This window comes from Aulonocara sp. 'chitande type north' Nkhata Bay, linkage group LG4, assembly GCF_057382095.1.
Source record: "Aulonocara sp. 'chitande type north' Nkhata Bay isolate Kocher_YH1m ecotype deep benthic linkage group LG4, A_spYH_male_GT1.1, whole genome shotgun sequence".
NCBI classification, from domain to species: domain Eukaryota; kingdom Metazoa; phylum Chordata; class Actinopteri; order Cichliformes; family Cichlidae; genus Aulonocara; species Aulonocara sp. 'chitande type north' Nkhata Bay.
Window position 1 is genome coordinate 30,782,996 of NC_141347.1, and position 23,558 is coordinate 30,806,553.

The 23,558-nt window shown below is 40.0% G+C and overlaps 2 protein-coding genes across 2 annotated transcripts; both read left to right on the top strand.

Annotated features, from left to right (window-relative positions):
• The first annotated feature begins 534 nt into the window (after nucleotides 1-534).
• On the top strand, nucleotides 535-5,840 carry phb1 (prohibitin 1). The gene is made up of 7 exons (XM_086289847.1): nucleotides 535-614; nucleotides 1,162-1,255; nucleotides 1,927-2,088; nucleotides 4,232-4,374; nucleotides 4,462-4,578; nucleotides 4,673-4,768; nucleotides 4,858-5,840. Exons 2-7 carry the CDS (start codon nucleotides 1,171-1,173, stop codon nucleotides 5,068-5,070), a joined length of 816 nt encoding a protein of 271 aa, XP_086145973.1. The 5' UTR covers nucleotides 535-614; nucleotides 1,162-1,170; the 3' UTR covers nucleotides 5,071-5,840.
• Nucleotides 5,841-6,365: 525 nt separating this feature from the next.
• znf652 (zinc finger protein 652) lies at nucleotides 6,366-23,482 on the top strand. The gene is made up of 6 exons (XM_086289843.1): nucleotides 6,366-6,791; nucleotides 10,852-12,337; nucleotides 15,318-15,465; nucleotides 15,765-15,880; nucleotides 18,426-18,570; nucleotides 20,464-23,482. Exons 2-6 carry the CDS (start codon nucleotides 11,330-11,332, stop codon nucleotides 21,081-21,083), a joined length of 2,037 nt encoding a protein of 678 aa, XP_086145969.1. The 5' UTR covers nucleotides 6,366-6,791; nucleotides 10,852-11,329; the 3' UTR covers nucleotides 21,084-23,482.
• Nucleotides 23,483-23,558: the final 76 nt, after the last annotated feature.

Sequence of the window (23,558 nt, forward strand, 5' to 3'; positions counted from 1 at the left end):
ATTTGTGAAAATGCAGGTAAAAGTCCAAAATTTATGTCCTCCTTCAAGTTTGCCAAATCAGTCTAAGGGGGCAGATTGGAGTAAGGCCCCCGGGCCTTACATTTGACACATTTGACGCTCTGGAGCATACCTCTTACCTCTCTTTTCCAGTTACACCCTACTCTTATACTAGTATTCCTACTACTACTACTACTACTACTACTACTAATAATAATAATAATAATAATAATAGTCTGACCTCCCTGACATCCTCTAGTTACAACAAGAGCCAAAACGTTATTGTCTAAGGAATGTAAAATACAGTCTTGAGTCTGAGTCTTAGTAACCAGTATACTGATGCTATGTAGCAATATGTGTTCTGTTTTCTACATTTTAATCAGTATAAACCAAGAGCGGATGATAATAATGTATTTTAATTATATTTAGGCGAGCCGCAGTCAGTAGGTGGCAGTAATTAGTTTGAATACTGACTAAGTCATAGAAGAAGAAGACTGTTTTGTTACGTCCAATCAGATGCTTTGTTGCTTCATCCAGTGCGCAGGCGCTGTGTAGCAGATATTTCATGTGCTGTACGTCGTGTCCGGTGGAGGTCACAGACATCCGAGCAAAGTGAGGTAAGTTATGACATATGTTATGTGTGTGACAGTAAAATTACTTAACTTTTTATCGAAATGTCATTGTATTAGCCATTGGAAGTGAAACGGAGAGACGTTTTATGTGCTATTTACAAGACAGGTAGTGTTACAAGATTAAACGAACACGAGCGACCACTTTGCATCAGCGTGGGATAACATGCGTGCAGTCACCCGGCGTGCAACTTGGATTTACCTGTCGCACGCTTTTTAATCGTTTTACGTATCTTATTGTCTTATCTGTAGTATTGCATCGGCCTTAAATCTAAGCTGCGGTGCTCTGTTTAGTTATATGTGCTTGCAAGATGTCTCAGTTCAGTTAGTAGATAAGCTAATGCTAGCTAGTTAGCCAAATTAGCTAACAACCACAGCCTTGGTGTCAGTCCAGCTCAAGGCCAAAGCCAACTGTTATTTGAAAGAGGGGATTTAGCCTGGATTTCCAAGGTCCGTCACAGGATTATGGTGCATTGCGTAGGTGTAGAGGTGGAGATGTGTAGAAAGACATTCAAAGTGTTTTCATTGTCACCAGGTTGCTGTCATGGCCAAGTTATTTGAGTCCATTGGGAAGTTGGGGCTTGCCCTCGCCATCGGTGGAGGTGTCGTGAACTCAGCCCTTTTCAACGGTGAGTCCTAGAAAGATCCATGGTCTAATGGAATTTTACATGTATAGGAAAACATGCTCAGTCATCAAGCATAAAAATGATTAATTTGGTAAAAATATATATTTTGTATAAACCACATTTCCGAAAGAATTCAAGAGGTTTGGGAAGGCAGCAAAAGCTAATGAATAGCTAGCTACCTGATAGTGTTGCATGCAGATGAGAAAAGCAGTTGTTTTAGTTTTACGAACATGTGTTATTCTGAAGTGAGATTTTGGTATTACACTTAGGGTTACACTTAACCTCTTTTGCTAATTTAGGATGCCTTTGGTCTACTCTGTGTAGCACCTATATTAGTTGCCTTTGTTTGGTTAAGCTGATGAATTCATCAGCATTCCAGATCATAAACGAGAAAAACTGACCTTGAATTTATTCCTATTTATTCTATTTATCCCTTTTGTATACTCTTTATTTATATATGTCTCTGTATTTATATATGTGTATATATGGTATTCTGCTCACGTTCTGTAACTTCTGTTGGTGCTGTGCTATTTGGAAACTGAATTTCCCAGAGGAATCCACCCGAGGGATTAATAAAGTTCTATCTTATCTCTTAATAAAAATAAAATTAAAAAATAAATTTTTCATGTTAAACTATTTTTTCTATATGTGATTCTCTGTCCTCCTCGTTGCAGTTGATGCAGGTCACCGGGCTGTGATCTTTGACAGGTTTCGAGGTGTTCAAGATGTTGTTGTTGGTGAGGGAACCCACTTCCTCATCCCCTGGGTTCAGAAACCTGTCATCTTTGATTGCCGCTCCCGTCCACGCAATGTGCCTGTTATCACAGGCAGCAAAGGTATGCAAGCACTCCAAGGAACTTTAGTTTCTGCAAATTAAGTGTTTGTCAAACTAAGAAGGCTTAGCTTTGTGGTGTGGTGAAGACTTGAATTAGCCACTCTTAAATGTTTAGTTTTTCTAACATTAAAAGACATGTAGAGGGTATGTCAGATGTTTTTGAACACTTAAATTTTCCAGTTGTTACTGAAATTTATATAACTCGGTGTATGCTGAAATAAAGTGTACAACAGTAACAAAAACATTTAGAATTAAAAAATAATAATAAATTAAAAAATCATGGAGTGCCATATTCTAAATTTGAGACACTCTTCAGATGAATCTTGCCATTCCTTCTACAGTGGCAGTGTAGCCAGATTTTTCCCTAGAACTGCGTGCTTTGCTCTTACAAGTTGTTTTGATTTCAACCCAGAATGCTGTGAAGTGGAATTAATGGGTTAGCAAGTTCTGTCTGATGGCTCAATTTTTAACTGGCTAGAATGCCATGGCAACTCTGCACTGAGATCTAAAATGTTCTAAAGGACATTATCATCAGTTTGTTCTAGCTGAAGTTATATTTTGTAAGAGCAATAAAGAGTCTTAACTGAGCAAATATGTTCATACACAAACCTCTTGAGCTGTGTCTTAGTAATATGAACAAAGAAAACCCATTGTTACAGTTGTGTGTGTTGTGTTGCATTCTAATGTAAATGCAGTAAAAAAAAAAAAAAAAAGAAGAAAGAAAGAAGAACCACCAACAGAAAGAAAGAAAAAAAAATATTCATATGGTAAAATAAGAATAGCCGTGGGGGCTTTCCATTAAGAATTCAAAAGTCTCTAAAGGGCATTACAAAGTGATGAATACTTTGACCACCTGTCAGTATTGTTTGCATTCTCACAAACCATGGTTATTTAAGTTTTGAGATCATGATGGTTTTGAGATCTATTATTCGACGTCACACTTGGGGTTGACCTACTTTTTAAATCTATCATCAGTTGTTTGTTGCACACTTGTTTGGTTAAGTTGGTGACTGTGTTTTCACAAGGTATGTGCTTATAGGGCTTTATAAATGGGTTTTTTTTATACTTTGTCCTGATTTATGGCAAAGTCTCTTTCATTTGATTTGGTCAAGAACTTAAGTGTTTTCTACTTGGCCTTGATTTGCTTAAATGGCCTAAATGGACTTTCTGAATGTACAGAATTAAATGGCAATGTTAAGTTTATTTATTTATTTGGTGAATTCATGACTACAATCATTCTAGTTCTTAGCTGTAGCATTAAAAAGCATTTATAGCTTAATGTCACATACGCCTCTTGACCACTGTTCCCTCTAAGCTGAGCCCGTGAGCAATCGTGCACTGCTGACACAGTCTACGCGCACAGAAAATCAGCGAAATAAAATAAATACATGTATTTACTTTCATTCCAATTCAGGCTGGATTTTTTTTTTTTTTTTTTTTTTGTGCACAGCGCAGATTTTCTGTGTGGGGAGACCATGTTAGCAGTGCGCGATTGCTCACGTACTCAGCTTAGAGCGAACATTGCTCTTGACTAAACTAGGTACATTTTGTACAGAAGAAAAGTGAAATGATGCACTCCCCCCTTCTAGTGTTGCGCACACACACAGCCTGATGAAGAAAGTCTGCCATGATATAAGTTCACAGCCGCTGCATTATTGGTTTTTCCTGGAATTGTAGGTTTTGTTGAACTAGCTAATACAAAGAAAACATTCAATTGTGTTGAATGTCCTTTGTAGTTTTGGCCTCAGTGCATCCCAAAACAGCTGAGGGAATTTAAATCTGGAGACTAAACTTCCTGCCATGTTCTACCTTTTATTTATTTGATTCAGTTGCCCCCCCCCCACTATTCTGATAGCTATATTATTGCCCTTATAATGTGTCAGAGGTTACTGTAACATGATTCATTGCAATGCTGCTTTTGTGTTATTTAAACTGTCACAGGTTTGATTTAAAAATGTGGAAAAATAGGAATGTTTGAACCCACAACTCTCATTTGATTTGATAACTGTGTAAACATTCCCAAAGGAGGAACTTGTTTGTTTGTATTTTACACAGAAAATTTTAGTCCATGAACACAAACACTTGTTTTAATGTGTAGGCCAATGTATACAGTGTGATTAAGGTCTGAACCATTCACCCTACAGATCTGCAGAACGTTAACATCACGTTGCGTATCCTCTTCCGGCCGGTGACAAACCAGCTGCCACGCATCTTTACCAGTATTGGTGAGGATTATGATGAGAGGGTGCTGCCATCTATCACCACAGAGGTCTTAAAGGCTGTAGTGGTGAGTAACAATCCATTAAAGGCCAAACAAATTGGCTGAATGTATAATGAACAGAGTCAAAAAGCGCTTAATGTTTCTCTCTCTCAGGCTAGGTTTGATGCTAGTGAGCTCATCACTCAGAGAGAGCTTGTGTCCAGGCAGGTCAGTGAGGACCTCACAGAAAGAGCCTCCACCTTCGGCCTAATCTTGGATGATGTTTCACTGGTATGAAGTTGATGGAAAATTATGCAGCATTGTTTTATACTATCCTTGGGTTGTGTGTTTAACTGCAGTAACCTGCTGTATTGTGTTCTTTCAGACACACTTGACCTTTGGCAAGGAATTCACAGAGGCTGTTGAGATGAAACAGGTGGCCCAGCAAGAGGCAGAGAGAGCCCGTTTCGTTGTAGAAAAGGTACTTCTAACATTGCATGTAATCCCTGTACTATGAGCGCATTCTAAAACTGTGCATACAGCTTTATCGTTTTTATTTTATCATTTTAGGCAGAGCAACAGAAGCAGGCAGCCATCATTTCAGCAGAGGGAGATTCTCAGGCTGCTTTACTCATTGCCAACTCTCTGATGGAGGCTGGTGATGGTCTGGTAGAGCTCCGTAAGCTGGAAGCCGCTGAAGACATCGCCTTTCAGCTGTCACGCTCCCGCAATGTCACTTACCTGCCCTCCGGACAGGGCACATTGCTTCAGTTGCCCCAGTGATAATGTCACACCCATGTCTACCACCTCCCCTCACTGTCTCCAGCCATTACATAGGCCATGGACGTGGTGGTTGGAGGATTCAATAAAGGATTCTCCCAACATCACACACATTCCTCCCACTATTTCTCTAACCAAATCAGGACTGGGCTCCGCTGATGGCAGTATGGTGGGAGACAAAGTGAGAGACCTATGATGGTTAAATTTATGAAGTCCTTTTATGTAAGGAAGTGAAGGGGTTTATTACTCTGTGATAACCTAAAATCTATATATAGTACTCTGTTTTGAGAATTGTCAGTGCAGTAAATTCTGTCAAGATTCAAGTTATGTCAAAGTGAAAGCACTTAATGAGTGGAAAGCAACAGTCACTTGTACATCAAAGAAAACATGTGATTTCTTTAAACAATAAATGTGAATGGTAAATGCCATTCTGTTGTGCTTGGAAATTTCATCAAATTGTGTTTGTTTTGAAATCTAAATGAATTGTCAATCTTTCTGATGACTGCAAGGTATGTGTCTTGACATTGTTTATTCATTTGGCTTCAGTCATTCAGGCTTACTAGAGAATTTTATTTTAATTTTTTTTAAATGTCTGCCGCCTTCTTTCAGATACCTTTGTCACACTGATGTTACTCCGAATCAATTGGAATATGCTTAGCAAGTGGTACAGGATGGTACTTGATTCTTTTCTTTGCTATCTTCAGTTTGTATGGAAAAAAAATCTAAGCCCCGTGTTGCAGAAAAGAATGAGTTATTAAATCGCCTTTCTGCCACTCAATTGTCAGTCTTTTTGGCCAAGGCACAGAGATGTTTTACACAGGCATAACTGTCACTGGGGTGGGGGGTGGCATTTATTTTGTCTTGCTTTAAGAAAATAAAAGGTACACCATTTTAAAAAAAACTATATACTAAAAAAAGTGTTTCAAACTGGAAGGAATAGTATTTTTTTTAATTAAAGGGAAGATTTATTTTGTATTGACAAAAGTAAACTATGAAGATAATTTGATTCTTTAGAATGAGACATAGTTTCGACACTTTTTTTTTTCTCCTGTGTTCTTTATATACATCCATGCATTTTTTTTAAAATGTTTTAATATCGCAGAAATATGCAGTTCAGTCATTTTCCCGAGAGTCTTCATGGAAATAAACTGGAGGACTTGAGTCAATTAAAACAACTGTTACCAAAAAAAACCCCGAATTAAAATAGAAAAGATATTAAAGTTTAAGAGTCTGTGATAAAAACTGATTGCATTTATTGTAGTTTTAGAATTTTTCCTCTGGGAGGATTAAACGGCCATCGGGGTCTTCTCATTATGATTTCATCAATCAAGGATTTAAGCTCAGCACGTGCGCGCGCGCCGTGCCCTGTCTGCTTTGGAGGGGAGACGAAAAGAATCCAGACCAGACAAGCTGCCGCGCGCCCATCCAGACAGCGGCCTGGATGCCTGGGATGAGCGCGGGACGACGGTAGTACACGCGAGAGCTTGGCCGGGCCACGTAGCGGGGTTGAGGACACCGGTGCGCAGATATCTCCGCAGTCTATAGCGGACATAAACAAATAAGCGCCCACATTTTGCACACAAAGACCAGTGGCAGTGGCCCGTCTAAATGCATATCCGTGAATGAAAAGAGAGCGAGAGAGAGGGAGGGAGAAATGCGTGTGCAACCCTGAATCTGTGCAACTCTGATTGCACGAACGCAAGAAGAAGGTCGCCCTGACGGAGGTAAGCCAGCAAACCGACAACAAAATATCGCTGTTTTAGTTGATTTTAAGCACTTACATGTGTGACACGCATGACAGCTGTCGGAAACGGCAGCCGTGGTTCGCCGGTAGTGCGGGGCCGAAGCTACGGTGAGAGCAGTCTGCGAGCCCGGCTAGCGCTGACTTTATGACAGTGTCGAGTTGAGTGGGTTTACCAGTAGAGCAGTCTGGGTTTTGTTGAGAAAGCGGCATTTTTCATACTGCACCACAGCAAGAGAGAAACACTGATGACAAAGCATGACATCAGCTTTTCGTTTAGCTTCACGAGGGTCCAAAAACTGTCAGACTTTCCCTTCGGAGTGCAGCATCGAAATTAAATGTAACGTTAATGCTAAATATTGACGTTAACGCTAGCTTTGAGCTAACTAGCACCAACCTGGGCGGTTTATGATTTTTTTTTTAAAAAGTGAAACTACTCTTTTGTTGGAAGCTACTGCCTGTCTGCAAACACCAGCCTTTAGATTGTAGTGCTTGTGTATTAGTATGACTGTTATCCAAATGAAGTGACCTTAACTGCACTAAAACATCTAATGGCTGCACCTTGAGCTAATGTAGCCAAGTTAGCTTGTCATGTGTGTGCAGGTTAGTACCTATGGACTACTGCTAGCTAGCTAAGTAGCCTAAGTTGGCCTGGCCTGCACAACGTTACTGTTTGTTGTACAATGTTGCCTTTTTGTTTTAACCCTTTCTTTGCTTCGAACACACTGCAGCGTTAACAGCAAGTCTTGTAGCTGAATACGCTGCATCCAACCCGACGAAAACAAATTCATATGCGCATGTGATTTACTTCGTTTTGATGCATATGAAGCCCTTTTTTATTATAGTCACGTTTCGGTGTGTTTTCACAGTCTAAATCAGTGTCAAAGTAAGTGCTAAAGGCTACCATGTTTTCTTTCCTTATCCATAATAGAGATATCCCAGAAGTAAACAGCTCAGCAGTGTCTCCTAAAAAGCTGGTGTGGAAGAGATGGGAGCTGACATATTCCTTGACCACTTCGTGTAGTGCCTCAAATGATATGTGCTATATCAAAAACCCTAGGTACTGCTCTCTGACCTCGATTATGGGTTTGAGGGCCAAATACCTACCGAGGCATGGAGCACCCCTGTAGTGCACCACACAGTGAGCTGGTTAAGGTCTTATGAGTTTGGACAGAGTCAAGAATGTGAACCTTCACAAGGTCCTCCACAAGCTGCAAAAGGGAAAGCTCATTAAAGTCTAGACTCAAGAGGGTGCATGGATTTGAGTAGCACTGCTGCATAGTACGAAGCAAACGTGACACATTTTGACTTCAAAGGTCTCCTCTGCTTAACTGTCAAAGTTTAGCCAAGTACTTGTCAGCATGTGTACTATTTAATGCTGATGGGTTTTAAGTGTTGTATGCTGCCGTTGCAGTTACACTCCCATCCTGTGTCATACAAATATCTTAAGCCACAGTAGCATCTATCCGGTATGTGACTGGCTTTGTGGCTTACATATGAAATGAGTTCTGGCTTCTCTGAAACGTGATTGAGGACAGCTATGAATTGGCCATTGCTGAAAAAACTTTGATTTCTCTGCAACTTTTGCTGAGCATTAGTAATTCTCTGGCTGACAGGTCATTTCAGTAATCCAGACATTCATTGATGCTCTTTTTCTTTTTTTTTGCATCAGGGTACAAAGTTCATCTTTGAAAGCTGTTAAAGCTTCAATAGGCAGTCGCAAAACGATCTACATTTCTAAAAGTTTGACCTCCCTATCCTACAAGGTGAATGTGTAAACTAATTACTCGTGATATTGAGAAGTCTGCGCTCTGCTTGATTCCCACATCAAAGGACTGCATTATTTCACAGAGAGTGAAACCCCAAAATGACTCATCGTTGATAATGATAAGCAATAGAAGGGTTATACTCAACAAGGTTGTATAACCACACTGTTTATGTGCTTTTTTATTTTTATTTTAAAAATGATCTTTTTAATCAGTTTTATATCGGTATAGTAATAAATTGGCTGTGTTGTTGTGCAAGCATGCCTTTTTTTCAAACGAGAATGTAAACCAGCATAATTGCATGTTTAGGCGTGGGGGTTCTCTTGCAGTTTATATTGCTCTGTCATCTAGACACAGGATAATCTATTAGGCTTTGTGTCTAGGACTACCATGTGAGTTAAGTTGCTCTGTCAGTGCCGAGCTTGCCCTCCCCTTGTGGTCTTAATGCTCTCAGAGCTCCTGTCCAATTCTCAGAAAGGATCAGAGTCAGCCTACACAGGAAGGCAGGTGTGCCTTATATGTGCATACCCAAAGTCTACATAAATGGCTTACTTTTTTGCATGCAAAATGAGGTAGAACCAACTGATTAATCTCTGGCTTAAAAAATTGCTTTAGTTCATCTTATCTCTGCCTTCACTGCAACATGCTTATCTACAGAGGATCAAATTCACCAGATATACGCACCAAGTCTTGAGGTGAAAAGACAATCTTTGGGAAAACGACCAGTGAATTAGAAAGAAAATGTTAAATAAGATGGCTTTAGCTCACATTAAGTTTGGATCACCAAAGTTTCATAGCCTATTTTTAATTAATCTGGTTTTATTCAAGATTATTTTCAGCAGGTGCAGCTTCTGTTGCCAGGTAGGATTAAATCAGTGGTAGTAAATGTAAGACACCACAAATTACCCCAACAGTTTAACTGACAAATAATGATCTGGTTAAGCCTCAGAGAACTCATTATGATTAATATTTGATCACGGTAAAATAATTAGGCTTATGCCTTAATTACAAAGTGTGACCCATCGTTTCAGCTGCATTTCCCATTATTTGCACAGTAATGCTCCTTTTTCTGGCATTTACAGAAACTCTTTTCTAATGGTGACTTTAAATTAAACAGAACAAAGTAGAGTTCATGGGTGGAGTGGGGGTGTGTGTGAATGTGAAAGTACCTGTTAGCCTGTTTGTGATTTCTTTGTAGACGGTGGTGTGTCAGTTCTTGAAATTTAAGCATAAGATGTTTGTGAAGATTCTGAGGAGAGGATGTTTGCTGTCTCCTGGAAAGGAAATGTAATTTTTGTTTATTGCATGGGGGGAGGTTTTCTAGCGAGCAAACCGCCCTGGTGCACACTCAAAATGGTTTGTAGGGTGTAGGGTTGTTCGAGGTCAGCAACCTGTCATCCAGGGTCAGTTCCAGGATTACATTTACACCAAAGCCAACATCATACATAAGTAATACATTACTCTTTGATTCAATGTTTTTTGAGCTGTTACTTGCATGAGCACAGTGATAATACTGTTTGTTACAAGAAGTGCACTACTTCGGTTTCACTGAAAGGTTGACATACAGTTTCCTGTGGTTGTATTTGCAATACAAGCTCCTAAGCTGTGGTTACACTATACTCTCCAACAGTCAATGGGAGGTTTGTGCATGTGTGATGTTGAAGAAGATCTTGTGTTGTTTAATCAGTGTGCTTTAGAACTTGAATCTGGCTTTTGCTTTCTGAGAAGTATTTCTGTAAATGGTCTCTAACCACCACTGGAACACAGGACTGAGTGAGTACCAATTTATTTATTAAGTTTCAGATTGTTGGTAGTTTACAGTGATTGCATCTGTGTTTGTGCATAGACAACCGATGTTGTTTAACAAACAGGCTGTTTTCTGCTCTAGCATTGACATCGATCAGATCGTCTTTAAGAAGATATGTTACATATTTTCACTACTGAGAAGAAGTTGTGACTTGTTGCACTTTAGTTGATCTAAATATGTCCTTATTGCAAGCATGAATGTTGATGTGTCACTCTATAAAGCAAACTGTCTCTGCTTTATAATGAGGTGTTTCAGTTGTGGTTTAGAAATATTTAGACTGCTCATTTGTTGAAATTGAATTCACTCGCATTCATGTGTGAAAGCTGTGGTTTCCACTCCTACACACAACACTGAAACATTTGTGGCCAAGTGTGGCACTCACTGTTCAGAACTTGACAATATGGCTGTAGTTTCAGGTCACACGGAACACTCTCATCTATATTATTCTGTTTCTTTGTCTTATCTCATAGGTAATGCACAACAAATGGCTGTTCAAGCAAGACGCAGAGGTCCTTACAGCATTTCCGTTTTTGGTATTCAGCTCATCTTTACCTGCTCTGCTGTTTGAAGACTGGCGCTCTGCAGGGCAGCAGCCTGCAGCTCAACAACTGGAGGGGATAATTTTAAATGTTGAGAATCAACGTTAAGACTTTGGTTTTGCTTTCTGATTCTTAAGCACATGGTACAAAAGTTGGAACTGATTGTATGTCTATACAGCTGCAGTTCTTTGCTTGGACAGCATGGATGCTCTCTTTGAATCCGGTTGACGGTCTCTCACCTCATCCCCTCCTTCCTGTCTTTTCAGTAGAAGGAGGGTGGGGGATTAGTGTGGTGTCCCCTGCCTCTCCTTGTAGGATAGGCTAGTCTACCTAGTTACCACCGCTGTTACTCTTTTCCGTTGCCCTGTGCTCCTACTAACTGTACCCCCTCCATACCTTCTCCCTCTTCATGAAATCCTGTCAAAGCCTCAAGGAAGAGGTTTCCATCCCTAGTCTTGGCGGGATGTCACAGGAGGAAGGACGCAGGGCACCGGTGTCCCAGTCCTACTTTCACTCTCCTAACCCAGACCTGGACTTGACAGGAAAGATTTATAAGAGGGAGGTTGGTGGCAAGCCTTATTCTGTGTTAGTGGACAATAAAATGGCAGCCAAGACATCCATGGGAGATCAGAACATTGGTCAACACCAACATCAGCAGTATTTCAGAGAAGGGGGGGCTGGGCAGGAGGTGGGGATACAGGGGTCCCAGGCAGGCAATGATGGATCCTCTGATGATACTGAAGATGATGATGAAGATGAGGAGGAAGAAGAGGGTGAGGATGGTGAGGAGAGTTTCAAGCGTGAGCAAATCATTGTGGAGGTCAACCTGAACAACCAGACACTTCATGTATCCAAAGGGGACAATAAAACTGGAACCACAGTAGATGACTCTGAAAGAGCTGGAAGTGATGATGACGACGATGAAGAGGAGGAGGAAGAGGAGGAGGAGGAGGAAGATGAGAGCCCTGAGGAGGATGAGGAGGAAGATGAGGAGGAAGATGATGTTGAAAGTCAAAGAACGCGGTCAAAGAGAACCCGTCGAGGGTCTAGTAGTGCAGCTGCTTCCAGCCAGCCACGGAGGAAAAGTCTGCGAACAGCTCTGGGTGCTACCCCTGCTGGAATGACCACCAGAGGGCGACGGAAACGCACAGAGCCTCCAAAGAGCAAAGGCAGGTCAGCTAGGTCAGCTCCCTCCTCTTCTCCTACTGTACCATCAGGAGGGAAAGCAGAGGTGGAGGAGAAGGAGATGCTGGCATGTGAAAAATGTCCTCGAGTATTCAACACACGCTGGTACCTGGAGAAGCACATGAATGTTACACACAGACGAATGCAGATCTGTGACAAGTGCGGCAAGAAGTTTGTCTTGGAGAGTGAGCTAGCCTTGCACCAGCAGACTGATTGTGAGAAGAACATTCAGGTAATCCAAACCTTTATCTGATATTTGTGTAGTTACTCTTGTAAATGTTATTCTGGAGAAAGAGGTTTAATATATTCTTACGTATAAAGATGTTTAGATAAATTAGAACAAGACTTTCCTCTAAGCCATGAGACTTGTGCACCTGTACTACAGCCTTATCTGATGCTCCAACCCCAGGCTCCTCTTTGACACCTGCGGACACAAATTCTTATGTATTAGTAATTATAATATTGTATTTTTCTGCATATATTTAAGTATATTTCTGGCAGGTTTCAGTTTATTTCTAAATTACATTTGAACTGAAATCAGTCATATTTAACTGATTAGAATTTGTAGTCATGTATTTAAAAAAAAAAAAAAAATAGGGGAAAAAAAAAATATATATCCATCCATCCACCCATCCAATGTAACTGTAGTATTAAGTCAGGATGCAGTTTTCTGCCACTAAAGGTGGCTGCTTGTTCAAGAAAGGGAGGAAAAAAAAAAAGGCAAATGATATGTAGTTATGTTTTTTTACAGAATTAACTGTAAATCATTTAGTGGAAGTAATGACCAAAAAATGACTTGGCTTTAAAGTGAGTTATTGTGGTATGTGAAAGCAATCACTTTGTTTAAAACTTTTTAATGTGACCAAACTTGTTACCTGATGACTATGATACCCTCTTGGTTGATGTTGGCATTTATTTTGTTAGAAAATCTAAAGGCAACATTTGACACTTTAAAAAGTTCAATTTTCAAAGAGAAAACAGTGATTGCTAAAAGTTTCAGTAACTTGCTAGCAGCAGCAGATTCGGAGCTCTCTCAGCTCATTTATGTGGCAGTTTGAATGTAGCGGCAGCTGAGAACTGAAAGTGGGTTTTCAGCTGTTAGCTCACAGGAGAAGAGTGTGGCTTTTTAATAACTAAGGTGGCCAACAGTCATTTCACGGGGGATGCAGCTTTCAAGGTGCTTCATGCTAGTGATTTTATGCAGCCATTATACAACATTCATCACTCACTAATTAAAACAGATATCAGTTATGAAATATGCAGAAAGGTCAGTAAAAAGCACATATAACAAGAAATTTAATTTAGCTGAATTAGATATTCCTGAATTCCAGAAGTGTTCGACTTGTCACATTAGCCATGATATTAACCTTGAAATTCTGCAGTATTTCTGTAGCTTTCTTTCTTCTTTTGATATTCATTAAGTTTTGAAAAACGTCTAAAGTTGTCATGGACTGCTATATAAAAATTCTACCTAGACAATGGTAATTAGAAGTTATTACCATGAAAGTAAAAGCACACAAAAAATGCCATAACATTTTATCTCCTGAAACATAACTTAAGCTGCGGTGTGCTTTGAATGTTTTGAGGGCCATATTGTTTTCAGCCACCACAACAATACAGCTGTAGGAGTTTGTGTTGAATTTACTTCATAAGCTATTGATAACAACATCGTCATGGTTTGTGGTAAAATAGCACAGAAGATTTCTGTCAAATATGCAATCTAAAAATACTAATTGTATTTTGTTTGAAAAGTCATGTGTGCATTACTGGTAATGCTTAAGCAATATTTTAGATACAGGACATCTGAAACTGACGTTATTTAGATCAGCCATCTATTATCAAAAATATTTCAGTGAAAGAAGGTGCATTGTGGTTTTACTTCTCTAAAATTGAAAAAGGCGACTCAGCATCTGAATCCCCAAGGGTTATACAGCTGTTTTTAGCAGCTTTATTTAGCCCTTGGTTTGTTCTGCTTGATTTGCATCTGCAGTTTAAAGAAAATGTTATTTGAGCAGCTTCCTCTGAGCCACCCGAAACAGTTTGAAACAATTACAGGGTATAAAGAAACCTGTTCTCACGTCATGGAGATATAATATGTGTAATTGTGCAACTGTTTCTTTTTTTCTGTTTCTTTTTTGTTTGTTTTCCCCCCTTATTTTTTGTCCTTGAAGCAACTCTCAAATGAGTAATTTCTGTGCATGTGTACTAACAATCTAATTTAAAAGGCTCTGAATTATGAAGTTCAGTTTTTCCACTTTCATGTTTTCTGTCAGCTTTTCTGATAACCAGAGAGAACAGTAGTTATATTACAATATAAAACAAAGGGAAATTAGGAATCTTTTAAACATGTCTATACAACCATTTGTACTATGGCAAAATGTGGATCTTTTTTGAGTAGGCTGACGTTAAAACACGAACATCTGTATATAAACACACTTGTGATGCTACCAGCAGTACCGGTGGCAGCTGTGAAAGAGCTCCAGGGTGAGATGTAAGAGTATGTGCACACAACTGGTTCCACAGTGTTTCATTTTATTATTTGATTGATTTTTGTTAACATGGAAAAAAGGAACGCGTTGTTGGAAATGATTCACATGATATCTTGGCAATCACATGCTAAAAGGCAGCTGGAAGAAACTGTATTTTTTTTTTTTTTTTTTTTTTTTTTTTTTTTTTTGGCCACTTTGTTTGTGTGGATACTTTTTCACAGTTCATCTGGTTGTTATCTTGTCACGCTGCAAGATATTTTATTTTAGGGAGACAACAGCCTAATCATAAAACTCATGCTAGACAGAAATTACTGCAACGCCCAGTTTGATGTTTGGTCATGGCCAAACATCAATGTATAGTACTTGTCTGCAACTGTCCAAGTACCACTGATTTATACTTTGAAATTAAAATGGTCTTTTGATCGGGTTGCATTATGTTCGATATGATTTAAGAAGGAAGTATTACTATTGAAGTTTTTTGTTGTTGTTGTTGTTTTTTAAATCAAGAGTAATGATTTAGTTATGATGATTTGGCCGCTTCCGTTTTTACTTTGATGGTAGGATTTAGAGGGATTTCAGCAAGATAAACCCTTGCTGACTTTTTTTGCCCAGCAGAGGGCGCTGGAGTATAATAAAAGAATTCTGGCTGATCAAAACAAAATGCTTAAAATTAATATTTTTTTTGTCTTCTCTTTATACATTTTTGTTGTTATTGTTCTTCAGTGTGTTTCCTGCAGCAAGTCTTTTAAGAAGCTCTGGTCATTGCATGAGCACATCAAAATTGTGCATGGCTATGCAGAAAAGAAGTTCTCATGTGAAATCTGTGAGAAAAAATTCTACACTATGGCTCACGTCCGAAAGCACATGGTTGGTAAGTTGCGGCTGCTGTCTGTTACTGTGATATCTAGAAGTGTGAGACACCACATGGCTTTCAATTAAATAATATTCACCTGTACAAGATCCATTTTTTTTCTTATAGATACTCAGCATAGTGTCTTTAGTGACAACATGCTGCCTTTTCTTTTTAAATATTGTGAAATGTAAATTCTTTTGTATGATCATGTCTCATCATAGCATTTATTCAAGCAATACCAATTTAGTTAAAACTTTAATTTGATTAGTTTGTTATGATTTAGCCATGTCACTTGCATTTTTTTCTCTTAAATCCAGCTCATACGAAGGACATGCCATTCACCTGTGAAACGTGTGGGAAGTCATTTAAGCGCAGTATGTCTTTGAAAGTTCACTCACTCCAGCACTCTGGAGAGAAGCCCTTTCGTTGTGAGGTAAGATGTCTAACAATAGACTTCAAACAGTGACCGAATCAGTATTTCCCCTACATAAACCATCCAAGTATATTTGGGTGTTATTATTTTTTGTTTGTTTGAGAGAACAATGCATCCACAGTCAGTTTACTTGTGGACAATCCTTTGACCTATATATATAAACTTCAGGGTCTGGGCTTTTCCATCTCCTGTTTTCCTCCAGTCTCCTGTTGTGGACTAGAGCTTATGGCTGTTGTCCTCCCACTCTGGAGATCCTGTGAGCTGAAGGGCTGTTGCAACCAGAACCTGTTTAGGGTGGAGAACAGATTCATGTGCCACTATAGCAAACTCATGGAGGCCTCAGAGGAGTATGGCTGCAGATGGTAGACCAGCAGTTCATCTGCATAATAAGAGACTTAGATGCAGCATTTCTAAGTTATTTATTTGTAGCACATAAAACTTAAAGGGTATTATTTGCTCATTGACTTATTTATTCACTTAATCCAGTGCTTTTGTGTCCCAGTCCCCACCACAACTAAAGTTTAAAACTGTGGTAAAACTTAAGAGGAAATAGATTATTGCTAATCCATGTATCTAGAGGATTTATGTACCTTAGGCACAGATTTCGTTGGTTGGCCTTCTTTGAGTTCCTACTTGTTATGGGAAAAAAACAAAAAAATTTAAATCACATCGGGGCGATCATGGCTCAAGAGTTGGGAGTTCGCCTTGTAATCGGAAGGTTGCCGGTTCGAGCCCCGGCTCCTCGGTCGTTGTGTCCTTGGGCAAGACACTTCACCCGTTGCCTACTGGTGGCGTCAGAGGGCCCGGTGGCGCCAGTGTCCGGCAGCCTCGCCTCTGTCAGTGCGCCCCAGGGTGGCTGTGGCTACAATGTAGCTTGCCATCACCAGTGTGTGAATGTGTGTGTGACTGGGTGGATGACAGGTTGTGTAAAGCGCTTTGGGGTCATTAGGGACTAGAAAAGCGCTATACAAATACAGGCCATTTTATTTTTACAATTTCACAGGGTTTTGTTGCAGTTGAAATATTTGCGTTAAAGATCATTTACATAACATGGAGGGCATATAATAGTGGTGGTTTAATTTACATACTGTCTTCAAATACCCTTGAACAAATAAAATTATATAAGGATGAAAGTGCAGTGGCTTTAGAAATTTTTATATAAGCAAACATTTAAATTTCACCACCCCCCTTCTTATTTATTTTTGGTGTGAATTTTACTGTGGATTTTATTTATTTTAATTCAATTATATGTTTTAAACTAGTTTGATCACTTGAATGGAGTGACAGAATTTTTTTTTGTGTGCTGTAAAAGCAGACTTACACCAGTAAGTTTCAGCTGGGAGACATCTGTGTCCTGTGGTTTGTGAATAACCTAAAATAGTCAGTGTCTTCCAGATGTTGACTGTGCACTGTGTGTTTTGCATTCAGTGGACAATGTTCTACAGAGGAGCTGAAGCCAGACCATGTCAAATATTAGAAAACCACACAGGAACACAGTTCACCTATTAACTGAAGCGTTAAATAGCTGAAGGAATAAATGTTCAATGTATGCATGTGACGTCTGTGAGAGAAGCGTTTTGTTATGTTGTGTGACGTGATCGTTGCTTTGTTTTGTTTTCCCTGTTCAGCTGGGTTGGGTACAGTTGAAACAGTGTTTTACTTCAGCCAAAGACCTTTACATTCCCCAACTGTTTAAATGGGGGTCAAACCAGAACTATGTATGGAGGTGGAGTTACTCTAATCAGATGTTTGAGGTTGTCATCAAATATTCAACTTTATCCTTAATAAGTATATAGGCTGTTTATAGAAGCAGCTTTTCTTTTTCTTTCTTTTCTTCCCTTACTGACATTTATTTGGTCAGGTGGTGCCACATTAAGATTATGAATACTTCACTTCAAGAAAACCCTGACCAGGAAAGAAAACAGATTGCAAATACAGTGTTGCTCCATGCACCAAAATAACCTGAGCAGTGGTGCTGGATTGTGGAACTAACTGCGTTTCTTAAGCGTGATGCGTCATAAAGCAGTCCCTACACAGCAGTGTACATATAACTCTAAATAATGCCACACAACAGTTATATTTAACAACAACAACAGTTATGAAAATGTTAAATAATAACATTGACATTTTCACAAAATTATCATTTGGGACAAAACAAGGAAGCAGCCAAAAGCAATAAGTGATTTATTGTCAGAGCTGAAGCAGCTTTTGTCACATCAAAAGCTGTTTTATGATTGAACAATGTTACAGTTCTGTCTTAAACCCTTACTGATTTACTTGGGTTACGGTTGTCAAAATAAACATTTCACTTCTAAACTATTTTCACATTAGAAAATGCAGAAAGAGTAGCGCATGATAAATGTTTTATCTAAATCAGATTGTCAATTACTGTGTGTCAGCAAGTGTGCTTTTTTTTTGTGTGTGTGTGTGTGTGTGTGCATGCTGTTGTACTGACTGTGTGTGTGTGTGTGTGTGTGTGTGTGTGTGTGTGTGTGTGGACGTGTGTGGACATGTTATCTGAACGCATCTGTTGTTTCTGCTGTAGAACTGTGATGAACGGTTCCAATACAAGTACCAGCTGCGCTCCCACATGAGCATTCACATCGGACACAAGCAGTTCATGTGCCAGTGGTGTGGCAAAGACTTCAACATGAAACAGTACTTTGATGAGCACATGAAGACACACACAGGTGAGAAACAAGTGTGGGTCTTTTAAGTTCCATAAGTGTTCTGGGAAAATCACACATGCCAATCAGGCCAGTGTCCTTTGGGATAATCCATATGGCTGAAACCTATGGACTTTCTGCAAAAATATGAGTGTCAGTATTAACCTGCTTTTTAAATGCAGGAAACCAATTCTAGTTTCAGAGCCCTTTTTAAGTGGTGAGGCATTTCTATGACATCAGGAAGCTTTATAGAAAACTCATCACTTTGTTTGTAGAAACTGAACGAGGCTGCACTCAAATATAGTACCCTAGTTGTAGTTTCTCCACAGCAGGAGATTCCAGTTTCAAATAATGTAATGTCTCCACTGTGGATTCTTCAGTAAATAATGTCACTAACTGGTTACACACAACCCTCAAGTCTGATATATGTAAACAGTATTTTTTTTTTTTTTTTTGGCATTGATCATAATCTATATAAAAATAAAACTCCCTTTTTTTTCTTTTTTTTTTTAATTTACATTTCTTTTTCTGCAGTCAACTAAAACAAAGAAATGACTACTCAGCAGATACTTGCTACTTTAGTCGACAAATGTCTTGCCCTTTTGTTTTCCATGTTTGCATAGTTTCCTCCCAGCTTCTATTTAAATGCAGTCGTGCAGAAGCAAATTACAAAGACCAAGTTGGCCCAGCTGTTGAGGGGAAAATTACATTTCATACAGACCAGTTGTTTCCTAAATCTTTTTTGTCCTTTGCTTGACGGTTACAGCACTTTGTACTCTTATTGAAATATAACAAAAGTCTCAAATGACTATAGATTTATTTTACTTTATAAATCTAAAGTTTATCAAGCATTTACCATCCTTCATTGGCCTGCTTTACCAGCCACCCAGTCACCATACTCATCCTAAAAAAAGAATCAGATGGGGAGTTGCCAACAGGAACATTATAGTGGTAAGAGCAGGAGACTTTGCCCAGAATTTTTAATGAGAGGGATGTTCACATCAAAGAGGAGCCTTGCATATACTGTGGCTTATAATGACTACCCAAACACATGCTGTATTACACCCCTTTGATTTTCTGTCTCTGCTGCATTGCTATTTCTAAGACCACTGCTAAGCAGTGATGCTTGTATGTCCTTCACTGTTTTTCACCAGCCGTGCCTGTCGTGGGTGGACACACTGCACTCCATAGGCTCTCACAGTTCTATTTGTGATGTGTAATTATGCTACCCTCTCCTCTCCCTGCTGCTACCAACCAATTTAACCTCATCCAGGAGGAGACACACCCAGTCATGCTCTGTAATAGGAAGCATACACTTTCAACACCCAAAGTTTGGTTCACTGCATACAGATTTTTTTTTTCCATGTGAATTCTCATGAGTGAATGTAAGGTAACAGTTACAGAAGACTAGCACATTAACTGTCACCTTTTGATATTCATTTAGTGTGGAGGAGCTTCACACATAACATGCAAGAATAAGGCATTTAGAGAGCCCTTCAGCAGCCTGTTAATAGATGGCTGTGTGGGTGGTAGCAGGCACATTCAGTGGCTCCATGGAGGGAGGTTAATGAGAGCGACAATCCAACGGAGCTGCTGTTGTTCACTTTCACATCTCCTCTGCTCAAAGTGTGAATTGTAATAGCTTCCTGCGGAGTGGGTGGGTTGACAGCAAAAACTTATTTACATATTTAAAAGAGAACTGTTGCTCTCTGCAGAGGGAAATGGTTAAAGGGGAGGGGGGAGGACAGTTAACTTTGTTGAATATTTAACACTTTCTAACCCTCACTTTTGACACCGAATGATTTTATTGTAATGCATTTTTTCCCCCTGTGCTCCATTCTTCTTGTTAATTGCTAAAAACTGTTCTTTTTTTTTTTTTCTCATTCAGTGTTGTTGTTTTTTTATGAATCTATGCAGGGGAGAAGCCTTTCATTTGTGAGATCTGTGGGAAGAGCTTCACCAGCCGACCCAACATGAAACGCCACCGCCGCACCCACACAGGCGAGAAGCCCTATCCCTGCGAGGTGTGCGGCCAACGCTTCCGCTTCTCCAACATGCTCAAAGCACACAAAGAGAAGTGTTTCCGGGTCACCAGCCCCGTTGTTCTGCAGACTAGCGGCCCACCTGTGCCTGTCCGGATCTTTTCCAACACCTTCTCATCTTCCTCAACCTCTGGCCCTGGGCCCTCAACTGCCACCCTGGCCACCACCTCAGCAACCATGGGCCTCAACCCAACAGGAGGGTCTATTCCTCCTCAAGGCACTGTGGGGCACACATTTTCCCATGTGCCACTCCACTCAGCGCCCTCTCACCATCATCCCCACCCCTCATCAACCCAGCAGCACCTCTCAAGCACACCCCAACATGCCCAACCTCACCCCCACCACCACCTAGCAGTGCCCCCTGTCTCCCACCTCCCCCCACCTCCAGCTCTTTTTAAGAGTGAGCCCCTAAACCACTGTGGGCACGAAGACAGCAGCTACCTGCACCACATGGCCCCTCCCGATAAGGGCCCCGGAGCCCCGCAGCACCACTGAACTGTGCTGCTGGTCTGTAGGCCAGCACCAAACCGCGCCTTGTTCCACGTCTTCTCATAGTCCTGCCTCAGTTTTTTAGTTTCAAGGCCCCCAAAGCCATGTCTACAGAGAAGGCGTAGCGTGACCAGCACCATTACTCAGTATGTGTCTACACAGGAGACTTCAGGCACTGAAATCAAATGTGTGTTTTATAAGTGCTCAGAGTCCAATAAACAGCACTGTAATTACGTGCTTTTGTTTAAAACATTTGTGTATATAGTGCAAGTAAAACACAATGCATTACACAGTTGTGCTAACTGTTATGAGTACTTATCTTTTTCCTATTAGAAAAGGATGAGATGGATCGTGAAAAAATGTGGTTGAAGCTCTTTCTGTGTGGACATAAAGCAAAGGTGCTCCTGTCGAACAGATTCATGTAACTCAAACTAAACTTTACACACCCCTGTGTGTTCTGAAGATACAGACTTATGTACCCTCAGTGTACACATCATGTAACACCTCTACTTTAATATCCTGCTCAACTGACAAATATTTTCTTCAACAATTTCTTCTACAGAAAACAATTTTAGTGCAAGTTCTCAGTCTGTACATTATTTTCATCAAAAGCTGCTGATGGAAGTCGTCTCATGTATTACCTGGGCTTCACTGATCAAAAGATCAGTGTCACTGATTTCTCCTTATGTCAACTTGACCATAGGGTTGCACATTGGTCAGGGCTTGAGCTTTCTGAGCAGGTCCTCCCCATAGTAATACTGCACCTGTCCTCCTAGTTGTACTGCAGAGCCTTGGGGCCCCACAGAAACGTTTAATGAATGTTGTAACTGGTTCTACCTGAGCCTTTCTCTGTCTTAAGGTCAAGTCCTGGCCTTTCTGTCAGAGGGGCAACAGAAGTTGTGCAAGATGCAGTGCCATAGGTTACAGTAAGGAAGGGGGGAGGAACTTTGTAAGTGGTTAATTGAATCTGGACTTAGTCTGAGATTCATTACATGATAAAATGGTGCTTTCCATTCCAGTACATGAAATGTTTTTGTTTTTGCTTTTTTCTTAATTTTCAGAAGTATGAACTACATAATAGCATTGTATTGTGTCATACAGAACATGTCTTGCCAGTTGAGCTTTTCTACTGCGCATCCAAGGTTTGACTAGATATTTTGCGATCAAGACAACTCTAGTTATGCAGGACATTGCCTAGGCGCGCACACACTCATTCCTCACACTTTTTCAAGCACACGCATACACACAAAAGACCACATGGTCACTGATTTATTTACTTTAATCAGTGCTGCCTCAGCTTTCAATACTGTTGGCCAACAGAAGCTTTTAGATAACGGATGACTGTCGAGTACTGCCACTGTGAGGGGCCAACCACGTGGCCCCATCAGGATATATCCCACCTCCCTTCGCTGCTGTCGATGATACGGGTTATCATGTTAAAGGTCAATTGACACACACACAGTATACACAACTGGGACCTTTACTCATCAAAGTTCTTAATGGGAAATTATGCATATTCCTCTCAGCCTATATTCCACGGTTTGGTGTGGGGTGGCGTTACTTTTTTATTTTCTTTTGTACTTTGATCGTACTGACATACTTTGATCCACACAGGCAAATGCATGTCTAAAGTTGCTGAAAGTTGCCTACGCAGAATGATGGCCGATAACTCATATGTATGTTTTTTTTTGTTTTTGTTTTTTATTTTTGTTTGGGTTTTTTTTATTTTTATTTAATTTTAATGTCTTCTGCTCAGTTTTAAGCTAATGAATGCTTCTGTCATGTAGATATACTGTTATTAGCACATGATAGGAAATGACAGGATAAGAAGCAGTGGTCATACAACTTCTAATACTTGGAATTCTTGTATAGATAAGCATATGTTTGATCAAATCAGCTAAAGAAATTACATTTATTAATGTAATAGCCAACAGTGTGAATGTTACTTGTGTAAAAGAAGAAAAAGGTTGGCTTGCGTTGGAATGAATTTGGGATTGCTTGGTTTTCCCCTTCATCCAGTCTGATCGTGTGTTTAGAGTGTGTCTGTGTGCAAGTGTGTATGAGTGCATGCAGTCTGTGTCTGTCTGATTGTCCCCAGTGCTCTTGTACCAAAAGCTGCTTTTACACAGTGTGCCCCAATGTACGCCTATTTTGGGATACCTGACCTGAACAATAGCAGTAAATCTACCACGACCCTCTTTGTGTCATTCTAATGGTGTTCAGTCTGAAGTGGTTAAGCTCCATTGTTTAGTCTCTTTTTGGATTTGAGACCTGCAATTATCCTGCCATTTCTGTGGGTCTTAATACTGCTGCATTATTTGCTTATCATCCTGTCCCCTCTGGTTCACTGCTGTGATTCAGCATTTTGCAGTATGGATTTTTGTCTTTTTTTTTTTTTTTTTCTTTTTTTAAAAAGCCTTTTCACTTGTGTGTATTCTCTGCACTTTACTGCTGCGTGGGTGAGGCGCAGGGAAGGGAGGG

What these genes read in the sequence shown, in the direction of transcription:
- phb1 (XM_086289847.1), top strand. Translation starts at nt 1,171, where the DNA reads ATGGCCAAGTTATTTGAGTCCATTGGGAAGTTGGGGCTTGCCCTCGCC. An exon ending in AGGTCTTAAAGGCTGTAGTG is followed by an intron (nt 4,375 to 4,461) that starts GTGAGTAACAAT and finishes TCTCTCTCTCAG; the next exon opens with GCTAGGTTTGATGCTAGTGA. An exon ending in CCCGTTTCGTTGTAGAAAAG is followed by an intron (nt 4,769 to 4,857) that starts GTACTTCTAACA and finishes TTATCATTTTAG; the next exon opens with GCAGAGCAACAGAAGCAGGC.
- znf652 (XM_086289843.1), top strand. Translation starts at nt 11,330, where the DNA reads ATGAAATCCTGTCAAAGCCTCAAGGAAGAGGTTTCCATCCCTAGTCTT. An exon ending in ATTGTGAGAAGAACATTCAG is followed by an intron (nt 12,338 to 15,317) that starts GTAATCCAAACC and finishes ATTGTTCTTCAG; the next exon opens with TGTGTTTCCTGCAGCAAGTC. An exon ending in AGAAGCCCTTTCGTTGTGAG is followed by an intron (nt 15,881 to 18,425) that starts GTAAGATGTCTA and finishes TTTCTGCTGTAG; the next exon opens with AACTGTGATGAACGGTTCCA.